This window comes from Gorilla gorilla, chromosome 5 (assembly GCF_029281585.2).
Source record: "Gorilla gorilla gorilla isolate KB3781 chromosome 5, NHGRI_mGorGor1-v2.1_pri, whole genome shotgun sequence".
Lineage (NCBI taxonomy): Eukaryota > Metazoa > Chordata > Mammalia > Primates > Hominidae > Gorilla > Gorilla gorilla.
The window spans coordinates 42946133-42974053 of NC_073229.2; the positions used below are offsets into that span (position 1 = coordinate 42946133).

Genomic DNA, 27921 nt, shown 5'->3' on the forward strand with positions numbered 1-27921 from the left:
CTCCAATATCATCCTCCAAGGAAAGACCCTGTGAAGACAAAACAAGAAGGCAGGTATGCGCAAGCCAGGAAGAGAGCCTTCACTGGAAACCTAACAAGTCAGCACCTTAATCTTGAACTTCCAGCCTCCAGACTGTAAGAAAATTAATTTTTCTTGTTTAAGACCCTAGCCCGTGATATTTTTTTATGGCAGCCCAAGCTGCCAAATACGGTTTTATGTATAACCCTTCTCAAAGATTTCTAATACTCGGAGAAGTTCTTTTTTTTTTTTTTTTTTTTTTGAGACGGAGTCTCACTGTCGCCCAGGCTGGAGTGCAGTGGCGCAATCTCGGCTCACTGCAAGCTCCGCCTCCCGGGTTCACGCCATTCTCCTGCCTCAATACTCTAAGAAGTTCTACAGTTAAAAAAAAAAGAAAAAAGAAAGAAAGAAAACAAGGGAAATTTATCTAATGTACTGTTTCTGAAACTTATTTGTCTATTAAACACTTTTTTAAAATCACCATCTTTTGAAACAGGGCTTGGGAAACACTAGCCAGGATTTTTCAGGTCTGTCAGTTCTGAAACTAGGATTCCTTCTAAAACCTATACGACGTAACTGATAAAGTTAGATTTAAACATGAGTGAGACTCCACTTATAAACTAGGTTATAACAAGGAAATTCAAGGGATATTGTAAATGCAGAGGCAGCACAGTGAATGAAGTAAACACTTGAAAAACAGCATCATAGGTCATGCGTGGTGGCTCATGCCTGTAATCCCAACACTTTGGGAGGCTGAGTTGGGCGGATCACCTGAGGTCAGGAGTTCGAGACCAGCCTGCCCAACATGGTGAAACCCCGTCTCTATTAAAAATACAAAACTTAGCCGGGTGTGGTGGCAGACACCTGTAATTCCAGCTACTCCGGAGGCTGAGACAGAAGAATTGCTTGAACCCAGGAGGTGGAGGTTGCAATGAGCCAAGATTGCACCACTTCACTCCAGCCTGGGAAACAGAGCTCCATCTCAAGAAAAAAGGAAGGAAGGAAGGAAGGAAGGAAGGAAGGAAGGAAGGAAGGAAGGAAGGAAGGAAGGAAGGAAGGAGAGAGAGAGAGAGAGAAAGAAAGAAAGAAAAGAGAAAAGAACGAAAGAAAAGAAAGAAAGGAAAGAAAGAAAGGAAGGAAGGAAGAAAGAAAAAGAAAGAAAGAAAGAAAGAAAGAAAGAAAGAAAGAAAGAAAGAAAGAAAGAAAGAAAGAAAAGAAACCATCACTGCTTTGTGTGGAGACAGCTTCTGTGTTCTTTCAGGACAACTTGAGAAGTTTTACCAACAAAAACTCTCCTGGGATCTCCATTTGTTCATTCCATAAATATTGAATGCTTACGGTGTTTCAGGGACTGTTCTAAACACTAGCATGATAGATGGCATCATGAGACACCAACGTGTGTCAGAAGAGAGCTCTCATTGCAAACACTAATTTGTACAGATTTTTAATTGCAGCATGAGCAAAAGTAGCTAGCAACTCTGCTAGTTACCAGCAGATGGCAGTAGCAGTCACTTCTTTACTGGCATTTTAGATTGGGAATGTGTAGAAGCACCACAACCTATCATCAGAACTACTCTGTGGCGTCAATGTGTGACTTAGGGACAGTTATCTAACCCGTCTGGAGTGAAGCTTCCCTATTTAAATACTAGAGATAATAAAAGCACCTACCTCTTAAGTTGTGTTGAGAGTTACATGAGATAGAACACTTGAAGTGCTTTATCTTCAACATGAAGGAAGGGTTAATAAATGCTAGTTATTACTTAGTATGGTTGACACTGTTTTTTTTCCATTTGACAAAATGTCAATTATCCAAAAGAGGAAGAGAAGCAGATGGCTAAAGGTTGTATTGCTTCATAGAGCAATAACAATATCAGCAATAAAGGAAAAAAAATCTAAATATCTAAAAAGATAACAAAGGGTGCAATACAATCTTAAGGTAATCACTAGAAAGAAAGCAAAAATCTGAGCAGGTTTTTAAATTACTACTTTTCCAACAGGTCACTTTTAAAGTATTTTGACTGTCTGATAACTCCCTACCTGCGCTAACTCAACATAATTGTGAATTATTTGTAAATTTCCTATTCATCAAAGATGTAGCAGATTTGCAAACAGAGTTTCTAGCTAGATAGCCAAGGGAATCATGGGGCTATTAGACAGCTAACTTTTTTTCTTAAGCTTATTGTTTATTGGAACCAAAGAGAAGTTGTTTCAAGGCTAGGACCTCTGAAATGATTCAGTTAAAATGAGCCAGAATTCAGAATTTAGAAGCCTCAGAGCCAGCTTACCTCACTTCTTAAAAATATTTGGAGGAAAACGCTAGGGAACTGAGTTGTAATGGGGAGGTGGGTAAGAGGAGTAAAATCCTCTTATATACCCTTGAGAGCTGTTTGAACAGCAAAGATTCCCAAAACAGGGACAAACTATTTCTAGGGATAATCTATATATGCAAATATAACTGTTTATCGAATGAATTCATCCATATGGGAACGATTAGGATGCTTCAGGACATGGATGATTTCACTACAATCTCAAGAGTTCAGTTAAAGAGGAAAACTTTCCATTTGCAATCCAAAACATCCCACACTTTTCTCTAGTAACAAATAGGGAGGTCTCACAAGACAAGTTATCCTTTTTAGGAGATCTCCACAGCCTGAACTAATGAGCAACTGAACAATAATAATCGCATTTTTATGACAATTCATGTGACGACATTGAACAATGGGAAAATAGGAGATAAGCAATGCTGATGAAATGTGTCAGTGGCTTAGCATCATTGATGGCTATTACTATTTTTACTTCTTATGTGGCCAGATTTTTTAAACAGAAAATTTGGAAAGATTTCTCAAACTGCTATTTTCTCTTTTTAGGTTGACTTATTTATTGCCCCCACTTCAGAAATTACTTTTTGAAATTGCCCCAGATATCAGGTTCCAGAGGACAGAAGCAAACAACAAAGGTTAATCCTGAGTATATAGATATTAATAAAAATAGAAAAGAAATGTGAAAAATAAGTACATTCACTAATAAAAGTAGTTTAGTATTCTTTTTGTGATTGATCAATATGCTAAAAATACAACACACACACACACACATACACACCAAAGTTAGTAAAACTAAACAAAAACATGTATAGCCCATCATTCAGCATCCACAATACAATGATTTGCTGAAATTTCTCTTAATTTTTTCTATGTTTTATGCCAACTTTATTGTGGTAGCAGATTGTGGTATATTCCCTCCCCTGGACCATGGAAGGGACCTGTAAATATGATGGGATCTTTCATTATTAGGTTGTGTTATATGTAGTACAGATGACTTTAAGAAAGAGGAACTAGGGTGAGGGGGAAAGGGAGAGAGAGCATTAACCTAATGCATGCAGGGCTTAAAGCCTAGATGACAGGTTGATGGGTACAGCAAACAACCATGGCACTTGTATACCTATGTAACAAACCTGCACGTTCTGCACATGTATCCCAGTACTTAAATAAATAAATAAATAAAGAGAGAGAGAGAGAGAGAGAGAGAGAGAGAGAGACTAGCCAGGTGCAGTGGCTCACGCCTGCAATCCCGCACTCTGGGAAGCCAAGGCAGGCAGATTGCTTGAGTCCAGGAGTTTGAGACCAGCCTGAGCAATGTAGTGAAACCCTGTCTCTACTAAAAATACAAAAATGTTAGCCACGCATGGTGGTGTGCACCTGTAATCCCAGCTACTCAGGAGGCTGAGACAAGAGAATCACTTGAGCCTGGGAGGTTGAGGCTGCAGTGAGCCAATATTGTGCCACTGCACTCCAGCCTGGGCAACCACAGTGAGACCCTGTCTCAAAAAAAAAAAAAAGAGAGAGAAAGAGAGACTATACTTGGTGGTCCTGACCTGTCCAGGTGAGTCCTTAAAAAGGACAAGTCTCTTTCTGGTGAAAGAGGTTAGAAGCATGAGAGGAGTTTGATGCAAGAGAGATTCTAGCTTTGCTCACTTTGAAAATGGAAAGGGGCCACATGCCAAGGAAAGTAAGCTGGCCCTCGGAGCTGAGAATGGGCCCTGAGTGACAGCCAGCAAGTAAACAGAGATTTCAGTTCCATAATCACAAGGAAACTAAATTCTGTCGACATCCTGAATGAGGTAGAAAGCAGATTCTTCCCAATAACCTACAGAAATAAACATTTCTAGTAATATATATATCATTCTGAGAGTTATTTTATCTTTTCTGATTTCCAAAAATAGAATCCCCATGGAATCTGAGGTTAGACAACTGTATGCCTCCTGTTACCACAAGTACACACTCTTTTGTGTCTAGATTTCTTTTTCTTAGCATAATGTTTTTGAGATTCATCCATATTGCTATATATAATATTAGTTCATTTCGTTTTATTGCTGAGTGTTTCTCTCTCTTTATTTTATTTATTTTTTTTTGAGACAAGGTCTCACTCTGTCACCCAGGCAGGAGTACAGTGGTGGGATCATGGCTCACTGTAGCCTCGACCTTCTGGACTCAGGTTGAGTCTTCCATCTTAGCTTCCCAGGTAGCTAGGACTACAGGGACACACCACCATGCCCAGCAAATTTTTTTTTTTTTTTTTTTTTGAGACGGAGTCTTGCTCTGTAGCCCAGGCTGGAGTGCAGTGGTGCCATCTTGGCTCACTGCAAGCTCTGCTTCCCAGGTTCACACCATTCTCCTGCCTCAGCCTCCCGAGTAGCTGGGACTACAGGCACCCACCACCACACCTGGCTAATTTTTTGTATTTTTAGTAGAGACGGGGTTTCACCTTGTTAGCCAGGATGGTCTTGATCTCCTGACCTTGTGATCCGCCTGCCTCGGCCTCCCAAAGTGCTGGGATTACAGGTGTAAGCCACGGCGCCTGGCCTAAATTTTTTTTTATTTTTTGCAGACACAGGGTTTTTCCATGTTCCCCAGGTTGGTCTTGAACTCCTGGGCTAAAGTGATCTGCTCGCCTCAGGCTCCCCAAGTGCTGGGATTACAGGTGTGAGCCACCATGCCCCACCGAGTATTTATTTTAATGTATGAATATGCTAAACCTGTGTATCCATTTATCTGCTGTGTGCATTTTGCTTCGGTCTAGTTTTTGGCTATTACAAATAAAAGTGCTATAAACATTCATACATAAGTCTTGGTGGGAACATATGTTTTTTATTTCACTTAGGTAAATATATAGAGGCAAATAGAAAAGTTGTATGTTAATTATCTGCTTAACTTTGTAAGAAACTGCCAACATATTTCCAAAGTAATTGTATTATTTTACATTCCTACCGTCAATTGCATGGGAGTTCCAGTTACTCCACATCTTCTCCAACACTTAATATTGTCAGCCTTATAAATTTTAGCCATTCTGGTGGATGTGGTGGTACCTCAATATGGTTTAGTTTTTTTGTTGTTGTTTGATTGGTTTATTTTGGGACACACTCTCTTCTGTCACCTAAACTGGAGTGCAGTGGCCTAATCATAGCTCACTGCAGCCTCATACTCTTGGGCTTAACCCATCCTTCTGCCTCAGTCTCCCAAGTAGCTAGGACCCCAAGCACACACCACCACATCCAGCTAATTTTTTTTTTTTTTTGAGACATGGTCTCGCTCTGTCGTCCAGGCTGGAGTGCAGTGGAGCAATCTTGGCTCACTGCAACCTCTGCCACCCAGGCGCAAGCAATCCTCCCACCTCAGCCTCCCAAATAGCTGAAACTACAGGTAAGCAACACCACACCTGGCTAAGTTTTTAATTTTTTGTAGAGATGGGATTTGGCCATGTTGCCCAGGCTGGTCTGGAACTCCTGGGCTCAAGTGATCTGCTCACCTCAGCCTTTCAAACTCAATATGATTTTAATTAGCATTTCTATGATGATTAATGGTATTGAGCCCCTTCTCATATTCTCATTGGGTCATCTGTATATTTTCTTTGGTGAAATGCCTGTCTAAATGTTTTGCTCATTGTTATCATTGAGTCATAAGAATTCTTTGTATATTCCACATACCACCCTTTGTCAAATATGTTATTGAGAAAATGTGTTCCTTTTACCTTTTCTTAACAGTGTAATTCAAGGGGCAGCAGTTTTTAATTTTGATGGCATTCAATTTATCAGTTTATTTTTATTTTATGACTTGTGCTTTATGAATGCAATCCAAGAAAATTTTGTGTACCCCAAACTGTGAAGACTTTCTACCATGTTGCTATCTAAAAGATCTACAGCTTTAACCTTTACGTATAGCTTTTGATTCATTTAGAGTTAATATTTGTTATGGCATGAGGCAAAGGTCAAAGATCATTGTTTTCCATATGGATAATCAGTTACTTCAGCACCATTTATTGAAGAGACTACTCCTTCTCATTGAATTACCTTGGTACCTTTGTAAAAAATCAATATATCAAGTATGTGTGGGACTATTTCTGTACTTTCTATTCTGCTCCGCTGATTTATAAATCTATTCTCTTGCTGGGTACAGTGGCTCACACCTATAAATCCCTACACTTTGGGAAGCTGAGGTAGAAGGATCACTTGAGGCCAGGAATTTGAGACCAGCCTGGGCAACACAGTGAGACCTTGTCTCTAAAAATAATAAAAATAAAAATCATTAGCCAGGCGTGGTAGCACACACCTGTGGTTTTTGCTACTTGGGAGCCTGAAGCAGGAGGATCACTTGAACCCAGGAGGCTGCAGTGAGCTATGAAGGCATCCCTGTACTGTAGCCTGGGTGATAGAGTAAGACCCTGTCTCAATACATACATACCTACAATAAAATGCCAATGTCACTATCTTTTTTATTTTATAGAGATGGGGTCTCACTATGTTGCCCTAGCTGATCTCAAACTCCTGGACTCAAGCGATCCTCCTACCGAGCTCAGCCTCCCAAAGTTAGCACCTCCCAAAGTTAGTTAGAATTACAGGTGTGAGCCACTGTGCCCCACCCCAATATCATATATCTTAATTGTAATAGCTTTATAGTAAGTCTCAAATTTAGGTAGTATAAGTTCTATAACTTTGTTCTTCTTCAAAATTGCTTTGACTATTTTAACTCCTTTGGATTTTCTATTCTTTTATTTGTTTGTTTTTCTTTTCTTTTTTTTCTTTTAACAATTTGACACCTCTCACGAATACAACGTTTATTTGTTTTTGAGACAGGGTCTTACTCTGTCACCCAGGCTGAAGTGCAACAACATGATCCTGGCTCAATGTAGTCTCAACCTCCTGGGCTCAAGCAATCCTCCCACCTTAGTCTCCTGAGTAGCTGGGACTACAGGTGCACACCACCATGCCTGGGTTTGTTTTTTTTTAATTTTTTTTTTTTTTTTTGTGGAGAAGGGGTCCAACCATATTACCCAGGCTGGATCCTTTGGATTTTCATATGAATTTTAGAATTATCTTGTTCATTTCCACAGAAAATCCTCCTTATATTTTTACTGGGACTTCATTAATGTCTGTAGTTCAATTTAAGAATTGATAACCATATTGACTGAGTCTTCCAACCCGTGGAAATTGATATATTGTATAATTATTTACTCTTCATTACATTGTCTTAGCAATGTTTTGTAGCTTTCACTGTACATGTCTTGCATCTATTTTATTAAATTCATCCCCGCTTATTAAATACTTTGATGTCATTGTAAATACCAATTTTTCATTGCTGGTATGTGAAAATCCAATTCATTGTGTATTGACCTGTGTCCTACAACTTTGCTAGACTCATTTATTATTTCTAGTAGCTTTTTTGGTAGTTTGCTTAGGATTTTCTTTTTTCTTTTCTTTTCTTTTTTTTTTTGAGACAGAGTCTCGCTCTGTCGCCCAGGCTGGAGTGCACTCGGCTCACTGCAAGCTCCACCTCCCGAGTTCATGCCATTCTCCTGCCTCAGCCTCCCCAGTAGCTGGAACTACAGGCGCCCGCCACCACGCCCGGCTAATTTTTTGTATTTTTAGTAGAGACGGGGTTTCACCGTGTTAGCCAGGATGGTCTCCATCTCCTAACCTCGTGATCCGCCCTCCTCGGCCTCCCAAAGTTCTGGGATTACAGGCGTGAGCCACCATGCCTGGCCTGCTTAGGATTTTCTATGTGTACAGTCATGCCATCTTTAAATAAGACAGGCTTTTCTTCCTTTCTGCCCATTATGACTTTCATTTCTTATTCTTGCCTTATTAGAATTGCTAAGACTTCTAGCATAATATTGAGTATAAATAGGAAGAGTAGATACTCCTGTCTTGGTTCTGATTTAAGGAGGGAAGCATAAGGAGGACTAAATGCTTTCACCAGTAAATATAACATTAGTTATAGGTTTTCCATAGATTCAATTTATTAATTTGAGGAAATTCTCCTCTATCCTAGTTAATGAGAGTTTTTATTTTGAATGAGTGTTGAATTTTGCCTTATGGTTATTTGTGTGTGTAAAGAGATAATTGATGTGACTGTTTTTCCTTTTCTTTATGGGATGGTTTTTATTTTGAAATTCAAATTTCTTTCGTAGATTTAGGGCTTTTCAGATTTTTTTCTATTTCTTCTTGAGTCACTTTTGACATTTTTATCTTTCAAGGGATGCATAGGTTTCATTTAACCTGTAAAATTTATTGGCATAATGTTCTTCATAATATCTCCAATATTTTCCCTTTTAATATTTGTAATCATGTCCCCCTCTCATTCCTAATATTGGTCATTTGTGTCTTCTATCTTTTTGTCTTGATCAGTCCACCAAGTGTTGCATAAAATTTAATAAATTTTTTTGCAAAGACCCAGATTAAGTTTTACTAATTTTAAAAAGTTATGGGTCCAATTTCAATTTCATTGATTTCTGCTATGGCCTGTATTATTTTCTTTCTTCTATTTACTTTGGATTTTATTTTCTCTTCTTTTCCCAGCTTCTCAAAGTCTCTACCAGATGCCCAGAATGAGAACAGATGACTTCCCACCTGGACTGGTCAGAACTCAAATGTCTCTCTGCCCTGTGTGAGCTCTAGAAGTAGTTCACCTTACAATTCTCCAGTGGTTTTTGCCTGCCCTTGTGGAGTTTCACCTTATGCCTGTCTGGCCACATACACAGCAAAGACTCAAAGAGACCCCTATGCAGATTTCTGGAGCTCTTTTCAGCACAGCTCCCTCATCTCTAGAACTCTACCTCGTAACATTCAGCCCCCTTGGCCTCTCTGATCCCTACATCTGCTTGACTTAATAGACTCTGTTTAGGATCCCCCTCTTTGCATCCACAGTCTGGTTATTTCCAGGAAGATATCAGGGGCAATCATAGTGATCACCTTGTTTGTTTCAACTTCTTTTAGTGATTAAATCTTGTCCTACCTGATGTCCAATGTTTGAAAAATAAAAGCTTTTTACGTTCTGCATATTTTTCTGGGTTTTTGTGGGAGAGAATGTCCAATCCTTGTTATTCCATTGCAACCAGAGGCAGAATTTCTCTCACTACAGATTTTTGAAGTTTTCTTTTACTTCCATGCTCTTCTATGTCCCTTGTTGGGGTTTGTTTGTTTTGGTCTCTGGCTTTCATGGTAGAGGCTTTCCTCAAATGTCAGTGTGCCTTTGATGTCTGTATTTACAGTGAGGCATAACAAAGCTGATCTGAAGCTTTACATGAATGGGCAGGCTTTGTCAAATGGTGGGTCTCAATTGAGGGGGACAGGTGGGGACTTGACCTATTCACTGGCCAGTCCCTGTAGGTCAGTATCTCATAGGTTTTTCATTTAAAGATGATTAATAACATAGGAGAGGAATTCTCCAACTCTCTGACTGGAATTATAAGCCTTGCTGCTAGACTTCTGATAACTAAACAGAGAATGAATTTTTGAGGGGTTTATATTTAGGAATATTTCCCTTTCCATATGGTATGGCTTCTCACTTTCACCCTCTGCTGTTCCAAGACTAGGTCTTTTTTGGTTTAACCTCTCCAAAGAGTTAACTTCCCATCTGAGGCAGCTGTGCAGGGGGTGCATAGACTGGCTGTGTGTGAGGTAGGGGAGGGAATCTATGGAGTGTCTAGAGCTTTTAAAATCTGTACCAATCCCCCTTCATTCTGTACTTCCGCATTTAGAGATAACTTATGTATCTAGTTCCTGAGATTTTTCTTGGATTCTGCTATAGAAATTAACTTGCTTTTTATTCACTCTCTCCCCAGGGGGTTAGAGTTTATCTTTCACTAGTCTGCTAAGTCAGCTACCATGCATCTATTAGCTTTCTCAGATCCAAAATGTTGAATTTTCTTGTTTGTTACTATCTCCTATTTTCTTTGTCCTTGTGGCTTTATGCTTTTTTTTTTTTTTTTTTTTTTTTTTTTTTGAGATGGAGTCTCCCTCTGTCACCCAGGCTGGAGTGCAGTGGCATGATCTCGGCTCACTGCAATCTCTGTCTCCCGGGTTCAAGCAATTCTCTGCCTCAGCCTCCAGAGTAGCTGGGATTACAGGTGCCCACCACCATGCCCAGCTAATTTTTTTTTTTTTTGTATTTTTAGTAGAGAGGGGGTTTCACCATCTTGGCCAGGTAGGTCTTGAACTCCTGACCTTGTGATCCACCTGCCTCTGCCTCCCAAAGTGCTGGGATTACAGGCATAAGCCACTGCACCCAGCTGCTTTATGCATTTTTATATAAATTATTAGGCTTCTTTTTTTTGAAAAGTTAAAAACTCTTTAATTCTTTATTCTTGGTACCACTATCACAATTTACAGGGCCATACACCTGATGTAACGAAAAGAAAAAAAAAAGTTACAACAGATAAAAGACTTCAGGAACGTACATCTAATTGACACTACATTGCATTAATCAATAGCTGTATTTTTTGCAAACTGTGGCTATGACAGTCCTGAACAAGAAGGGTTTCCTATTTAAGCTGCAGTAACTTTTCTAACTATGGATAATTGTTCCTTTTATGGCAGATTTTTCCAGTTCCTCTAATGCATTTGAGACGACTGTCTCAAAGTAACCTGCTGCTTTCCTGGTAACTCCTCACTTTAACTCCTGCTAGGAACTGAAGCCCTTTTTTGCTGCTTTTTAGAACCTTCTGCTATTATATCCACCACTTTTACCACCAGATCCATAATCACCACCATAGGGACTGCCCGAGCTTCTTCCACCCAGAAAGCCTCCTTTCATGGGTCCATAATTTGATTGCTGTTGTCCACTATAATTTCCAAAATCACTATACTTCCCACCACCACCATAGTTACCACTGTCAAAATTTCCTCCTTCATTGCAACCATCACATCCTCCACCATTGCCACCAAATCCACCACCTTGGTTTTCATGTCCTGGTCCACCACCACCATAGCCCCTTATTTTACTATAACCAGGACCACCACCATAGTTGCCACCATCACTTCCAAATCCATTATATTCACCATCACCTCCTCCGCAACTACCTCTGCTTCCAGCACCTCCATCACAGCCTCCTCTTCCACCAAAGTTTTCACCACAGCCAAAATTACCTCCACCGCCTCCAAATTTTCCTCTGTGACAATTACAACTTTATCAACTGTATTATGATCCTAAAAAGTTATGGCAAAGCCAGGTGCAGTGGCTCATGCCTCCCAAGCACTTTAGGGGCCAAGGTGGGAGGATCGCTTGATCCAGGGAGTTTGAGACCAGCCTGAGCCACATAAGGAGACCCCATCTCTATAAAAAATTTAAAAATCAGCTGGGTGTAATGGCACATGTCTTTGCTCCCAGCTACTTGGGAGGCTGAGGTGGGATGATTGCTTGAGCCTATGAGGTTGAGTGAGCTATGATCAGGCCACTGCACTCCAGCCTGGGTGATAAAGTGAGATCCTGTCTTGAAATAAAAAATAAATAAAAGTAAATTTTAAAAAAGCAAATCCCCTCTTTTTTCCACTCTGCCTGCCTTCCATAACATCTATGGTTTAAATAGTGCCATACTTTTCTTTCCTCTCTCTCTCTCTCTCTTTCTCTCTTTCTCTCTTTCCTTCTTTTCTTTTTTTTTTTGAGACAGGGTCTCTCTCTGTCACCCAGGCTGGAGTGTAGTGGTGCAATCTTGGCTCACTGCACCCTCTACCTCCCAGGCTCAAGTAATCCTCCCATCTCAGCCTCCCAAGTAGCTGGGACCACAGGTATGCGCCACTATGCGCGGCTAATTTTTGCATTTTTCTGTAGAGACGGGGTTTCACTATGTTGCCCAGTCTGATCTGTCCCAAACTCCTGGGCTCAAGCAATCCACCCACTTCGGCCTCCCAAAGCATTTGGAATTACAAACGTGAGCCACTGCACCTGGCCTTGCCATGCTCTTCAAATTACATTCTTCTCTATCTTCCTTGATATCACAAACAAAGATTTGTTCATGGTTAGATGGGTACCAGGCCTTATAGAATCCTCTCTAGAAACACCTCTCTTTGGTTCCAGTACACACCTGTCAGCCTTGTGTGGTTGCTGTATCCACCTGTTTAACACAAGAGTAAGTCACAAAACCAAAGCCTCTGGAATGTGTTGTTTGGGAGTCTCTCATTATCACACAGCCTGTGAGTATGCACCATTTCTCAAACTATCGTCTGTATTTTCAAAGCTGAGAACACAGTAAACAGTTTTCTCAAGTGCTCTGGTTCCTTTGGATCATGTGCCTCCATTTTGAGCCCGGACTCGCCTTTTCCAAATTGAGTTCAATTTGGGACTGAGAGGAAGAGCAGTCTTCTTTTTTAAGAATAGTTTTAGGTCTACAGAAAAATCGAGCAGAAAGCACAGAGAGTTTCCATATGCTTCCTACCCCAGCGGTGTCCCCTATTATTGTTTTGCATCAGTGTGGTACATTTGTTACAAGTAATGAGCAAGTAATAATATTGATACAATATTATTAAAGTCTATAATCTACATTAGAGACTTGATGCATGTTTTATTCTTCTCCTCTCATTGGAAAGTGGCAGAAATAAATGTAAGTATTAAATCTTCGAGGGTTAACAGAAAGTCTTCTATGTAGGCCTTTGGCTACTTCTCTCCTTTTTGTCACCCTCAAAATTCTAGAGTCATATGTATTCCCTTTTTCCCTTCATCTTTTCCATCTCTTCATCATGCTTCAACCCATTGTACTTTATCTTCTCTATCATTTTACTAAAATGTATCTTTCCACAGAAAACAATACCTCCTTTATTACTAAGTTCAAGTATGCATTATTATTCCTTATCACATTTGACTTTGTAGCAGCACAGGACACTGTTAACCCTTTCTCCCTTCTTGAATTATTTTTTTCTTAACTTCCCAACTTGATATCTTACCTTCCTGATTCCCAGCTACTCTAATCATTGATCCTTTACTTTCTCTACATGAGCCATTAGCCATTTTCTCTCTCTCTCTCTCTCTGCTTTAGCCAGTCTCTAAGATGGTCCTCAATGATCCCCAACTCTTGGTATTCACATTCTTGTGTGTCACCTTCCTCCATTGACCTGGGTTGATCCATGTGACCAGTAAAATAGAACAGAAGTGATGGTATGTCATTTCCAAGATTAAGTTATAAAAGATGTTGCATTTTTTTTTTTTTTTTGTCTTGGTCTTGCTCTCTTTCTCCTCTAGACTGCTCCATGAGGGCTGCATGAAGCAGCCGCATAATTTACCATTATAACCTCTGGCAAATAGTAAGTGCTCAACTCATGTTTGCTGAGTCAATTTACATGAGAACCTTTCCACATTTTATTGCTTCCTCTCTCCCCCTCCTACGAATTTCTATAGCACTTACTGAACACATTTTGACATCTAGCACATTTTGTATTTATTATTTTATAAAAGGGCTTGGCTCAGTTGAGCCTTCTGAAGGAGTGTTCCCTCACCTACTATGTGGCTGGCACTGGGCTAGTTGCGGGGCAATCGAAGCTCATCTTGATCATCCTCCTAGAGAAGGAGCTCCTTGTAGGTGAGTGGGGCCAAGCCCTGGTCACCTGTATGCTTCCCAGGGAACCTAGCCTAGGAGCCTGTAGAGTAGCATAAAAACTATAGTAAAATGGGTTGGGTGTCATGGCTCACACGTGTAATCCCAGCACTTTGGGAGGCCGAGGCTGGCGGATCACTTGAGGTCAGGAGTTTGAGACCAGCCTGGCCAACATGGTGAAACTCCGTCTCTACTAAAAATACAAAAATTAGCCCCACGTGGTGGCACACACCTATAGTCCCAGCTACTCTCCTTGGGAGGCTGAGGCAAGACAATCACTTGAACCCAGGAGGCAGAGGTTGGAGTGAGCCAAGATCGCGCGCCATTGCACTCCAGCCTGGGTGACCAAGCAAGACCCTGTCTCAAAACAACAACAACAACAACAACAACAACTATAGTAAAATGAACATTTACCTGGAAATCTCAAATTCTGAGTTCAATCTTTGACCCTTAAGGCTGTGACTCTGGGCAAGTCACTCCACAAATGTGAACTTATTTCCTCATTGTGATAAAGATATAGTAATTATACTTTTTACCCAAGGAGTCACTGGGTAGCTCAGATATGTCAAACCCTTATTTCCTCACTTGTCATAGGTCACTTATTGTCAGATGAATCATGGATTTCATAATATATTTTGCATTTGTGTTGGGGATGGGGTGTGAGAAGCATGATTTTAACCGTCTATACCAATTATAAAACGCATTCAGATTTCATTAACTTTAACATAAGAAAATGTTTCTTTGAATCAAGACAACATGTTATCTATTGAAGTGTTCAAGTGTTCTGAAGTTGGAAAACCATTGTAAAACTGGAAGCTCTAATTATGGCACATTCAAACAGATGTGTTCTGAATTAATGACTGAGTTGATTTTCCTCCTTTTTGTTCAGTCATGTGTTAAGGATTCGTTCTGTTTTATTATTGTTATGAAACATTGCAAACACATACAAAAGTGAAAGCAATGACTTCCCATGGATCTGATATCCAGCTGCAACAAAAATCAACACAGGGTCACTCTGATTTCATCTATATCCCTACTCAATACTCTCCACCCCCTACCATCCCCATGGGCTATTTTCAAGCAAATCTCAGGTCTCATATAATTTCATTTGTAAATACTTTAAAGGAGTATTGTTTAATAGCCATTTACCTTCCACCGTCTTCTAGTCAGAGATAAACTAAGTTTTCTTAGAGGTGTTTGCAAGCTTAGTTCACATTGCCTACCCTCCTGAAAGATCTTTATTAACCAAGTTGAAAAATACACTTTCTTAAGAAGGCCCCTTCCCCAGTGGTTACTGGGGGTGGGAGGTAATCTTAAAATCATTACTTGGGGAGTAAAATGCTGGTGGTTCCCACATTTCTGAATACCTTTCCATTTTAAAACCAGTTCTTAATGCAGTAGACGAGATCAGAAACTGACCTACGTAAGTTTGTAATTTTTTTTTTTTGTTAGAGTGCTGATTTCTTCTTAACTTTTTTGTTTGCTTTATCTCCATGGGTTTAATCATTACATGATATGGTTCTAATGATAGTATGTTGGGTCATTTTAGGGACACTATTTTCTGCAAACTTTTTTACTCAGAGTGTTTTCTGACCATAATGCATTACAAAATGTACTATATAGATGTGAATATATGCTTAGAATTAAAAATAAAAATCCATGGATAAGTTTTCAAAATAATGTTGCCACTCACTGTATGTTTCAAAAGAGATGGGGTTTCACTATGTTGCCCAGTCTGGTCTGTCCCAAACTCCTGGGCTCAAGCAATCCACCCACTTCAGCATCCCAAAGCATTTGGAATTACAAATGTGAGCCACTGCACCTGGCCTTGCCATGCTTTTCAAATTACACTCTTCTCCATCTTCCTTTTCAAAATAATGTTGCCACTCACTATATGTTAAATGTTTAACATTTTACAGATTCAAATGCAGTAGGGATTCTCTGAAAAAGTTTTATCTTACTAACAGCTTTCAGATTATCAGTACTAGTTGTATGGCTTAAACACAGCCACATGTAAATACTTACTTAGATGAAGCTATGGCTAATCACATATGTAATGCAATCAGTTTCATGTAGTGGTTTGATCACTCGTTTATTCAAGACTATGTAAACAGGGATGAATTTGAGGAAGTTGGAGGGATGGAGTGAGAAAAGTTTGTTTTTGCAGCAGTAGCAGTAGAAGGGGCAGGCTGATTCAGTAAACAAGCACACATTTCAGAATGCAAACTGCATTCTCCAAGCTGGCACCATGGTTTTACGGTGCTAGGGATGTTTACTGCTTGTTGGGTTTGCAGCTTTATAAACAGTGCTCCTTGGAGTTCTCTGCTTGCTATTCTGAAACATATTTGAGTTTTGCAACCGAGAAGTAAATGACTTTGATTTCCAAAATCAGTCAGTCATTTTTCAGTGTTGTGATAGGAGATTCATTTGAATTCACTTCTTCAGAGATGCAGGAGCCAATCAGGATCCTGTTGCAGTGAAAATGATTCTTTTATTGAAACCCCAGCTTCCTTTAAAAGAAGCCAAAGAGTACTGAATTACAGAACTGCCATACAGCCTTCCCTTTATTCTTTCCATCACCCAGGCCACAGGAAAAAAAAAAAAAAAAGACAAACTTTTGTTCTTATTTTCACAAGTTATCACATGGTTTGGAAACTTCAGGGCATTTCTGAAACTTCATTGGTATGTGCCAGAAAAGTCCTCTTTAACACACCAGGTTGAATGAAAGACAGTTTGAGATGTTAATTTCCATTTACTGCAGAAAAAATATATTTAATGCATTAAGGAAATGTCTAGCTTAAAGAAATTGCCCACTTTTGAAACAAATGGTTGGAGGCCTGAGGTCCAAAGCTCTAAAATCAGTTAACAAATGTTTATTGAACACCTATTTTGAACTAGGCTGTTGAAGAAGTTCAAAAGTCTAAGATAAATTCCCACTTTCAACTCACCTACAGTCTAGTTGGGCAGAAAAAATCCAAACTCAGGGGACAATGCAAGAGTTAAATAGTAAAACCAGACAAATACACAAGCAATGAAACACGACACCATATGGTTGGGTTTAGAAAAGTGTGTTTCAGGCAATACATATTGTAGAGGCTTAGGGATCACAGTAATCTGAAAATCCCTGGAAAATATTCACAAAGAAGGTAGACCATTGGGATGGGTTTGAAAACATAGATAAGAATCAGATAATCTTAAGAGGAAGGAGGAAGCAAACACTGAGTCTGGTTGTAATAGAGAAGGGAGTGGGAGAGGTTAAGGAGGGTGGGAAGGGGACAGGTTGGCAAATCCTTAGTGGTAAGGCCTGGCTGTGGGGCTGAAGATGATTCTAAGGGGTCCAAGGTCAACAGCAGTGTTTAAAATTAGATTGCCAAGTGCACGGATTCCCTTTCCTTTCCTCCTTTTCTGTCCTTTAAAAGCAGAACCTGATTAGACAGTCTGGGACATTCCCAGCCCTAGGCTAAAAAGCAGCGATTGAGGCATAAAGTATTCTTGGCCCTGAAGTTGAACCTCTGGGGATGGAGCTCAGGGAAGTCATAGGGAGTTTGGGCCCAGGGAGGATCAGACCTACCCGCAGGCTTACATAGGCTCCAGTGATTAAAGCTCAGCTTCCCGAATATGCCCCGAGGATAAAAGAGACTTTTACGAGTGAAAGGCATTTTCCAAGGCGCTCTCAACGGGAATGTCTGAGATAGCGAACTGCGGCTGCAGAGCACCGGTAGAACACACACAAGTGTCTTCTCATGGTATGATTAGTGTTCACAGGTTTCGTCTAGCTCATCAGAAATGAAGAATAGCGATGATGAAGTGACATGTCACCGGGAGGGTTGAAAAAGAAAAAGTGCGTAAGAGGGTCCCAAAAAGAACCAGCTTCCGTGTAGACGGGTCTGCAGAATCTGGAGTCTCCCGTCTTCTGGGTCCCTTGGCCCGCCCCGGAGTGGGGACAAGGAATTGGAAAGCCCGGTTCACCCGGCTCTCCTCCCTCGCAGCCAGCAGATGGCTCCCGGGCTCTCTCGCGAGCCCGCTCGCCCCCTCTCCAGACACAGGGCTTTTGCGGTTTGGGAGGGAGGCTGCGAGGAGGGGCGCGGTGCCCGCAGCCGCCACCGCAGCACCGCACAGCGTCTCTCCTGGGGGTGCGCCCTACGCCGGGGACCCAGCGCTCGGGCACCGGAGGCCGGCCTCGCACCGGTGCGGAGGCCGGCTCTCGCGAGGTGAGGAGGAAACGCAGGAGGAAGAGGAGAAGGAGAAGGAGGAGAAGGAGGAGGGCCGGAGCTGCCCCCGCCCAGCCGGAGCCCGGCAGGAGCGCGAGGAAAACCTACTCCCCCCGCCCCGCGCCGCTCTCCCCGCCCTCTCCCACGCCTTCCGCTTTCACCTAGGGCTGTAGGTGCGGCGCGGAGGCTGGGCGGGAGCTACGCCGGCCCAAGCCCCGCCGGGGACCAGCGAACCGGGAGGAGGAGGAGGCGCCACAGCCGCCACAGCCGCCCCGCGCCCCGCGCCCCGCGCCCGCTTGTAATCCGGTCCGCTCCTTATTCAGCCGCCGGGAACTGCGAGGAGGCGTCATGTAGCAGCAGCAGCAAATCCGCCTCGCATTTGCAACTCTTTTTTTTTTTTTTGGTGGGGCGGGGGGCGCGCGGCAAAATTCTATCTCCGCCCCCCCTTTTCTTGCCCACTTCCATTTGCAAGCTGCATCTGCCTCTCTAAAAAAATTGAGGAGTTCGGGGAAGGGCAGGGGGCCATAAATCAGAGTTGGACCTGCAATAACCCCCACACCTACAGGGGAACCATGACCGAGGAGAGCTCTGACGTTCCCAGGGAGTTGATAGGTAAGATTCACGCGGTTGTTGGTTTTCCACCTCCCTCTGCGTACTCCTCACCTCTATCTCCCTTCCCACCTCTGCTTTCCCGCAGGTCTCGAGAAGTCTTGGCGCCCCTTAGGGCAGAGTGGTGTTGGGCAGGGTCACTGGGGGTGCCGGGAAGTTTGTTCCCATCCGACCGCCTCTAGAGCCAAGTGCAGAGAGGGAAGGCTTCGGGGAGGAATCGGGAGTCCTCGGGAGGTGGGTGGGAGGGGGGTCTCGACTGTGAGCCCTGGGCACCTTCTCTTGCCCAGAAGCGGCGATCCAGGTTGGCGAAAGAAGGGGGCGGGCCATCTTAGACTTGGGAGTTCTGCAAGCGAGGGGAGCCCTTTACAGCGCCCAGCCCACTGCCCCAAACTCGGGAAAGTCCGGGAAAGCCTATTGGAAGGACAGGTGGCGAGCGCACAGTAGGTCGTCTCCGGCACGTGTCAGGCACCTTCCTGAAAATGCCCCGCGAGAGGTGATCTTCTGACACGCAGACTTGGGGGAGTGGGCGCTAGTCTGGTAAAATGACTGGGCTTGGCAAGGTGTGGCTTGGTGTAGCCAGCTGGGAGCGAAAGGGTTACAGGGCTGACGCAGACTCGGGCCAGGAAATAGAGGGTTAATGATAAAAGCCTTATTTTAATAATGATTAACCTACCGATTCTCCCTATAGGGGATCTCTTAGGGAACCCGTGTGTGTTACCCTGTGCAAGGTGACCCATTGTTTGAGTACCTTGAGGTTTTTTTTTTTTTTGGTGGTGGTGGGGGCGGGGCTGGTTAAGTCTTGGGGTTTAACTTAATTATCTGGAGGGTTAAAATGGCAGAGCTGAAATAGGATGGGAGAGTGTTCTGAAAACCTAGCGTTTAAGCATGTATATGTGTGTAGCATGTTATACTGTAACAAGGTATGTGCGTCTGTGTACAGATGTGTTTTGAGCCCTAGTGACCTATATTCCCTACTGTACCATTCTTGGCACACTACACAGCCTACAGCTCACAAAGATGTTTAATCGGCGCTGACAACAAGAGGAAGTTCTGAGCACCCATTGATCTCCATGTGTGGAATTTGCCCCTCTGTTGTTCCTTTTAGCTAATAATACTTTGGAGGAATTTGTGTATGCCCTTCCGTTGGTGACTGTTAACTCAGCAGGTAAAACTTGATGTAGAGAGGCTGTTGCTAGGTTTGTATGGAAGCCCCTACTTCTGCTGAATTACAGACAAACCTGATCTTTTACCAGAATTTACAGTATGAAATTATTCACAGACGCACGCGCGTGTGCGCGCGCACACACACACACACACACACACACACGCACCTCTCATCATGATCCCAGCAGGTCCTCTTCTCTCTCCCCAACCCTGTGGAGTCTGCATCTTTTGCTGGAGTGAGTGACCCATCCGGTTCTGGGAGGCTGCGACCTTTCCAACACCCCAAGCAAACGCCAGAGGCTCTGAAGACGCCTCCAGAGGTCCTGAGAATGAGTGTAGGGCAGGGCTTGCCTGGCTGGTCAGGGGATAAGGATGGCTAAAGTGAGTGGCAGATTTTTACTTTATATAAGGAGTTGTCCTTAAGTCTGGAAATGGAAAGTGTAGGTAATTACTTAGGCCCAAGAGAAAGAGTGAAGGGTAGAGTGGAAATAAGGTGTCTGGGTTTCTATTCATGGTTCTCAAAAGGAATAGTTTGTATATTTTAAAAGTTGAGTTTGACCTTTATCTTGAAATGGAATTTTTGTTTTTATTAAGTATTGCCTATCTCTTTCAACAGAGTGACATATTATGCCCGATATGATTTTTCTGGGCCTTTCAGTGGTCAAGTTAGGCTGGGATAGAATAAATACCTGCACCTGTTTTCCTCTAAATTCAAGTGCTCACAAGAGTTCTGCTCTGATCAATTCAAAATGGCGACCGACCACGTGAAAACCTCTATATATTCCCTTAAGATTCCCTCAAGATATTTAAAAAGTGTTACAGACTTGGCTGAGCGTGGTGGCTCACCCCTGTAATCCCAGCACTTTGGGAGGCCGAGGCAGGTGGATCACCTGAGGTCGGGAGTTGGAGACCAGCCTGACCAACATGAAGAAACCCCGTCTCTACTAAAAATACAAAAATTAGCTGGGCGTGGGGGCACGTGGCTGTAATCCCAGCTACTCGGGAGGCTGAGGCAGGAGAATCACTTGAACCCGGGAGGCGGAGGTTGCGGTAAGCCGAGATCAAGCCATTTCATTCCAGCCTGGGCAATAAGAGTGAAACTCCATCTCAAAAAAAAAAAAAAAAAAGTGTTATAGACTTTATGTAGAAACAATTTAAATGTAGAGAAGAATAAGAAGACTATATGTCACTCCAGTTACCACTTAGAGGTAGTTATTTTAAAGGGTATATGATTTTCCAGTCTCTTTCCATGTGTATATGTTCTTAAGTCAATTTCAGATGCCCATTTGCCGCAATTCTTTTTTAGGGGAGGGAGGAGTGGCCTGTGCTTGTTTCTCGAGTTCTGATAAGATAGGAGCTTTGTGAAGAACTCAAAGTGCAGTGAGCTCTTCTACATGTTCCCTTGCCCCAAACATTCCACCTCCTTGCTGTTCCTTGAACAGGCTGTGCTTTCGCAGATTTCCATGCTGTTCTTTATGCGTACACTGTCTTTTTCTCCCCGTTTTCACTCTTTATCTCAGCAGCTCTAAACAAACTTTCATGGCGGTATTTCCAAGAAGAAAATTTTGATTACCCCTTAATAAACATATATTTGTTAAACTACATGCTCCATTTAGTGTGTATAATCTAAAACACAAACTGAAACACATTGTAAGTAGAAATGAAAATTCTATTTTCTTCTTTCATTTCAATGGATTATATTGTACACTCTACTTTGGAAACCAGTGATCTTATTTCCTATGCCTTCAAGATTCAGCTCAGGGATCCTCTCCTCCCTGAAACCTTTGCGTGCTTCCGAATCCATGATCTTATGCATTGTGTGTGAATTTCTTTTATGACATCTCTCAGTGACCTCCACTAGATTGCAAACTCCTGTGAAATGCAAAGACCATCTCTATCTAGCACCTAGTAGAGTACCTGACATACAAGAGGTACTCCTATGTACATTTATTTGTTGAACATGTGAATAGACCAAAATGATTATAATACAGAATACAGAGGTATGGGAGCATAGAGGAGGGGCCTGTATTTTGGAGGATAAGTAGAATATAACCAGGAGGACAATAGGGAAAGGGCATCCCCGGAAAGAGAATAATAGATACACAATCCTAGGGGTGTAAAAGATGAAGATATTAGGAATAATTGGATGTTTAGGTATGTGCTGAGAAGTCACACTGAAAATAAATGTGAAAGACCTTGAATGGCATGCCATGAGTTTTGGGTTTATTAAAAAATGACTGCAACTCATAGACTGGGAGGGACATGATGAATCTCACAGTTTTGGAAGAGTCACTGTGGTTCTGGAGGTGACAGTGGGCTGATGGGTTAGAGGCCATGGACTTAGTCTTGGTGAGAGATTCTGAGGCCCTTACTGCAGTCATGCCTAGGTGGTCAGGAGCCGTGGAGGAGGTAGATTTTAGGAGACTGACTTTCTGTCTGAGAGAAAGGAGTTGGACATAAGCATTTTCCAGCATCATTAGTGTCCAGAGTAGGAGATAATGAGTTTGATTTCAGACGTATTCATTTTGAGGTACTCATGGGAGCCCTAGGAAGACTTTTCCACCACCATCTGAAATGTCAAGTCTCCAGATTTCTCCTTCTATTGCCTTTGACCACTTCTTGGGGGTATTGTGCTGTGATGATTTTGGAAGGACAGATGGCTGGGAGTGCCTTTGTTTGAGTAAATCATTTGGTATAGTTCTGGCTTATTTTTATTTTTTTGAGACAGAGTCTCACTGTGTCACTCAGGCTGGAATGCAGTGGCACGATCTCAGCTCCACTGCAATCTCCACCTCTCAGTTTCAAGCAATTCTCGTGCTTCAGCCCCTGGACTAACTGGGATTACAGGCACGCACCACCACACCTGGCTAATTTTTTTTTTGTATTTTTAGTAGAGGCAGGGTTTATCCATGTTGGCCAGGCTGGTCTTGAACTCCTGGCCTCAAGTGATCCACCTTCCTCAGCCTCCCAAAGTGCTGGGATTACAGATGTGAGCCAACGTGCCCAGCCCAGTTCTGTTCTGTTTTGTTTTGCCGTATTCCCCAAACATCATGTCAAGATTTACTCATAGAGAATGCTAATATTTGTATGACACTATGGTGAACCCAGAGGCTGCTGGGCACCAGAGGTAACCAGCCAGGGGCAGAGGGAATTTATGAATTCCTGTTGTGTTCTGCATGCAATGTAGTGTTTCATCATACTGCCCAACTTCACTGTTTGCTGTTCTTTGTTTTTTCTTTTATATGTATCTTATTTTCCAAACAAGATTATGTCATGCCTTGCATGGGCTGGTATTATGTCGTGCTTTTGTGTTTGCCTCAGCATATCAATATACAGTACGAGGTACAAAGTAGGTATTTATTAAATACTTGATGGGTGATAACCATCCAACTTGTTAAAACAGGTAAAAAAAAGACAAACGGTCGGGCACGGTGGCTCATGCCTGTAGTTCCGGCACTTTGGGAGGCCAAGGCAGGCGGATCACTTGAGGTCAGGAGTTCAAGACGAGCCTGACCAACATGGTAAAACCCCGTCTCTACTAAATACAAAAAATTAGCCGGACCCGGTGGTGTGCGCCTGTAGTCCCAGCTGTTCAGGAAGCTGAGGCAGGAGAATCATTTGAACCCAGGAGGCGGAGGTTGCAGTGAGCCGAGATCTCACCACTGCACTCCAGCCTGGGTGACAGAGTAAGACTCTGTCTCAAAAGACAACAACAGTAAAAACAACCAAATATACTCCTCCAAATGCTTACTCCTCCCCAGTGCTTTTTTTCTTATTAATAACATAATTCCTTTTTTTTCCAGAAAGCATAAAGGATGTTATTGGCAGAAAGATAAAAATTTCAGTGAAGAAGAAAGTAAAGTTGGAAGTTAAGGGAGACAAAGTTGAAAACAAAGTGCTGGTAAGTATTGCTGTTTATTTTTATTAAATGTTTGGAAATGAAAGTGTGTTTTCATTGTTTAGATTGCTTAATTTTCATGCAGCATTACTTCTGTGTTTTATGTATTGTTCAAAAGTTCTGATGACCATTTTGTCTTAGGTTAATTGGAATATTTCTTTGTCAAAAGTTAAAAATAGGGTAATTTGAATTTTAAAGATCAAAGGCTTTTAGATTGTATTTCTCAAAGTTGTAATTGCTGCCTATATTTAGGTAATCTCTTAGAGCCTGTTTTCGTAATATTCAGAGTTTGATGTTAAATGGAACTTTTTTATTTGGTGTGTGGTGGCTGATCCTATGACTTTATTCATAAAGTCTTATGGAGGAGTTTAAAAAGTTCATCTCATGTTGGTTTAATTACTTCATTAGATTTTCTCAGATGTTATATATGAGTCCATCTAAGGGGTGATGAGCTAACAAAGCATTGTCATTTTACGTAGGGTGTTGGTGCTTTGGGGGGAAACTCCTGCTGAAGGCAGTATCTGCTAGTGTTGCGACTAGACTTGGGGTTCCTTCTAGTTTGTGAGAGGAGATGCTGAGGGATTGGGCCCTGCTGCAGAAAACTTCTTAGAGAGGTCTCAGTGACAGAGTTGTACCTTTAGAGAGGTGAAAACATTTTGTGATATTTTAATGGTTTCTAGGTTGAGATTGTGGCAAATCTAAATTTAAGCTTAGGTGGAAAGAATATTTTGATGGAGAGAATACTGTTTAACTTTTTATCATGGATATTTTCAAACATATGCAAAAAGCAGATAATAGTATATCGAACCCTGTGTACCTGTCCTTCCCAGCTTCAACCATTTTCAGCATTGTACTAATATTAAATATCTTCCCCATGGTGTTTGTTTGTTTGTTGTTGTTGTTGTTGTTTTTCCTCTGGAGAATTTTAAAACAAATCCCAGGTATATGTTATTGAAAGAGTATAATTTCTTAATTTTTTAAAGTTTTTTTGAGACAGGATTTCAGTCTGTTGCCCAGGCTGGAGTGCGATGGTGTGATCTTGGCTCATTGTAGCCTCAACCTCCCAGGCTCAAGCGATCCTCCCACCTCAGCCTCCTGAGTAGCTGGGACTACAGGTGTGAGCCATCATGCCCAGCTAATTTTGTTTATTTTTTTGTAGAGACAGGGTCTCCCTGTATTCCCGAGGCTGGTCTCAAACTCCTGGACTCAAGCGATCTGCCTGCCTCGGCCTCCCAAAGTGCTGGGATTACAGGCATGAGCCACTGTGCATGGCCTGAAAAAGAATATTTTTAATATTCCATTGCTTCAGTTAAAGTTGCCAAAGAATTTGAAGTGTCTTTCTGATCACATCTGTCTTGAGAATCTTCTAAAATATCTAACTCCAGGATACGTGACTGTCTTTTCTTGTTAGTAAGGATTATGCTTGTGATGGATGACTTCTGTTTCTATGGTGTCTATATATACAAGTCGGGATGGTAAAGGCATTGAATGGGAAAACTTGAATGGCTTTTGCCCAGCAACAAAATGTGCTTATGTAAACTGCATGATTAAGTTATCAGTAGAAGAAATGATTGGTGCCATTGTTCTGTTGTATTTAACTTCAGTAAAGGTGAGATTTCCTTAAGTTATGTTTTTCTTGATGTTGTTGAACAATGATTGTGCTATTTTTTGGAAGTGGTAGTGTAGAGAAGAAATATTGTTTGTGTCATTTGCTTTTTTATAAATTTAAAGTAAGTTTTTAATAATGCAGTAACTTCATAAGATGAATCAACTTCTCTACAACTTAAATATAAGGTAGTGGTTGCTATGACAGTCTAAAAAATTGGGGCTTGGTATTATTTGATATGGAAATTATTATTATGCTAAGAACAAACCCACGTCATGAGTGCAATTTACCATGTTAAAATTTCAAAGACAAATTTAAATGTCCAGTATAAAATTAGCACTATTTAAAAATGCTTATGATTAGTACTTAATTGTAAGTTTTTTTGGCCTCATCTAACAGCTGGAATTGATTAAAGTTGTAACCAAATTAAAAATGTATTTGAGTTTAAGCATTTATCTCCCCAAATATGGAATCTAAGCAGTTTCTAGGAGCATGGCTGGAACTCATTGTGGCTGTTACTTACTTGCATGGGCAGGAATTATTAATAGAAATACTCAAGGTCTGGCTTTCTTTGACAGGCTTCAAGTTAGAACAAGAAGATGTATGAAGTAACCTCAAAGTTGTGGATTTCTGAGTTTCTGAGTTTAGAGAAATTTAATTGCTTAATCCATTGTTAGCCTACTAAAATGGTTCATAAATGAGTTGGCTGAATATCTACAGTACGCTTTTTGAATTGTGCTTTTGTTACTTCCCCCATTGCCCACCATTCACTCCTTTTCTTCTTATAAAAGTAGGAGTGTGCTGTATTTTACGTAGTTCTTTCTTCTTACACTTGAGACTTTATACTATTTCTGGCTTATCTTTTGTAGAGGGTTTATCTTCATCTTTCTATAATCATAATAGCTAATATTTCTAAAAATCTGTTTTTGAAGGCTAGTCAAGTGAAGCAATGGTAGTGGAGGAAGAGCAAAGAAATCTATAATGAGTTGTGATCAATTAGTTGTAAACACCCCTACACTCAGACCAGCCATGATCATAATAGCTAATATTTATTAAACACTGGCCAAGTGCCAGAGACTGTGCTGAGTACTTAATTACGCATTGCCTTGTTATATCCCCACTACAACGCTATGAGGTAGGCACTTTTTACATCTCCATTTTACAGATGAGGAAATTGAGATTTGGCGAGGCCAAAGTAAATTGCTTCACATCATTTGGCTAGTTAATAACAGCTGGGATTCGAACCCAGCTCTGCCTCACTCAGAGCCTATCTGCTTTGCCTTTGTGGTCAAAAAGAAGGCAGCTGTTACTTTGTTCCATGGTTGCTGACTTCAAACAATGATAGGGGAGATTTGGACTTTAGAGTCTCTCTGTCTTTGATTGATTGATTTATACACTAGTTTTATATTTATTGAGCACCTGCTGTGTCCCAGGCACATGGTATATACAAAATAGTCCTAATCTTTGACTTCATAGGACTCGAAGCTTACAGTCTAGTTGGGGAGGTAAACATGTAGCCAGGCAGTGGTTTGAGATGTGCTGTGAGTGGATGAATCGGGGCTTCAGGAGCACGGAGAGGAACTCCCAACTCAGGCCTGAGAATCAGGGAAGACTTCAGAAGGAAGATAAGCTTAAGCTGGCGTTCACTGGATGAGTAGGAGTTAGCCAAGGGAAGAGAGTGGAGACATGTTCTGGACAAAGGGAACAGAATACGTCTGGAAGCCTGAGAGAGCTTATGTTACAGAAACATACTAAGGTACAGCTGGAGTAAGGCATATACAGGGTAGAGAATGGGCAGGTGTAAAGCCTGAGTCCTATCCTTGCAGTTGGGATGTCAGGTGAAAGTTAGGACTGGTTAAACAGGTCTCTTCTTGCCACCTGTGTATAATGAAATATTAAGGCTCAGTGGTTAAGGGCCCAGATTTTGGGTTCACACTGTTGCTCAGCAACTTTGTGACAATGTTAAGAATCAGGTTTTTTTTTTTTTTTCCTATGGAAAAAAACTTATAACAGTATCTATTGGTATGTGGTTGCTTTGCATATCAAGTGGAATTTATTTAAATACTGCATAGCACAGTGGCTGCATGCAGCAAACACCCAAAAAATGATAAGGCAAGAGGAACAAAGGGGTCCTGCATTCTGTTTTCTCCGTGCTGCAGAAAGTGCCATTCGTTCTGAAGCCCAAGTATCCGCTGCCTCCATTGACAGGTTGAGGTCAGTTCACCATAAGGCCAAGAGTGGCACCTTATTAGCAGGATAGAGGGCAACAAGCTGGATCTAAAATTCCTAAGGTATGCTCTCCTCAAGTGAAATGAGAAATGCTGGATGTTCTGGGGCAAGAGTGTTCTATTCTCAAATAAATTTGCAGAATGTTGAAGGTAAATCAGTTTCTTTACTGCATGAGTTTTCAGAGCCATTAATACACCCCTGTGCATTATAAATTTCCAAGAATTGGATAAAGTATGCTGTTTTTTCCAAACTTATTTGGCCAGAGACCCTAATGACCATGGGCTAAGAAGGAACAGGCCAGAGATGATGCCTCTTGGGACAGTTAAGAAAAG

The 27921-nt window shown here is 41.6% G+C and overlaps 2 protein-coding genes across 11 annotated transcripts in view; one reads left to right on the top strand and one right to left on the bottom strand.

The window, feature by feature from the left end:
- The window catches only part of CMAH (cytidine monophosphate-N-acetylneuraminic acid hydroxylase-like), a 374208-nt gene that overhangs the window by 181304 nt on the left and 164983 nt on the right, over window positions 1-27921 (bottom strand). The window lies entirely within an intron of this gene.
- The window catches only part of CARMIL1 (capping protein regulator and myosin 1 linker 1), a 342528-nt gene continuing 332514 nt past the window's right edge, over window positions 17908-27921 (top strand). For 3 of the 9 annotated variants that reach the window (XM_063707376.1, XM_063707383.1, XM_063707384.1), the window contains exons 1-2: window positions 17908-18695; window positions 23660-23757. In XM_063707376.1, coding sequence (XP_063563446.1) covers window positions 18656-18695; window positions 23660-23757 — 138 coding nt within the window. In that variant the 5' untranslated portion in view covers window positions 17908-18655. The remainder of the gene's footprint in view (window positions 18696-23659; window positions 23758-27921) is intronic. The other 6 variants (XM_063707378.1, XM_063707379.1, XM_063707380.1 and 3 more) reach the window with 4 other exon arrangements.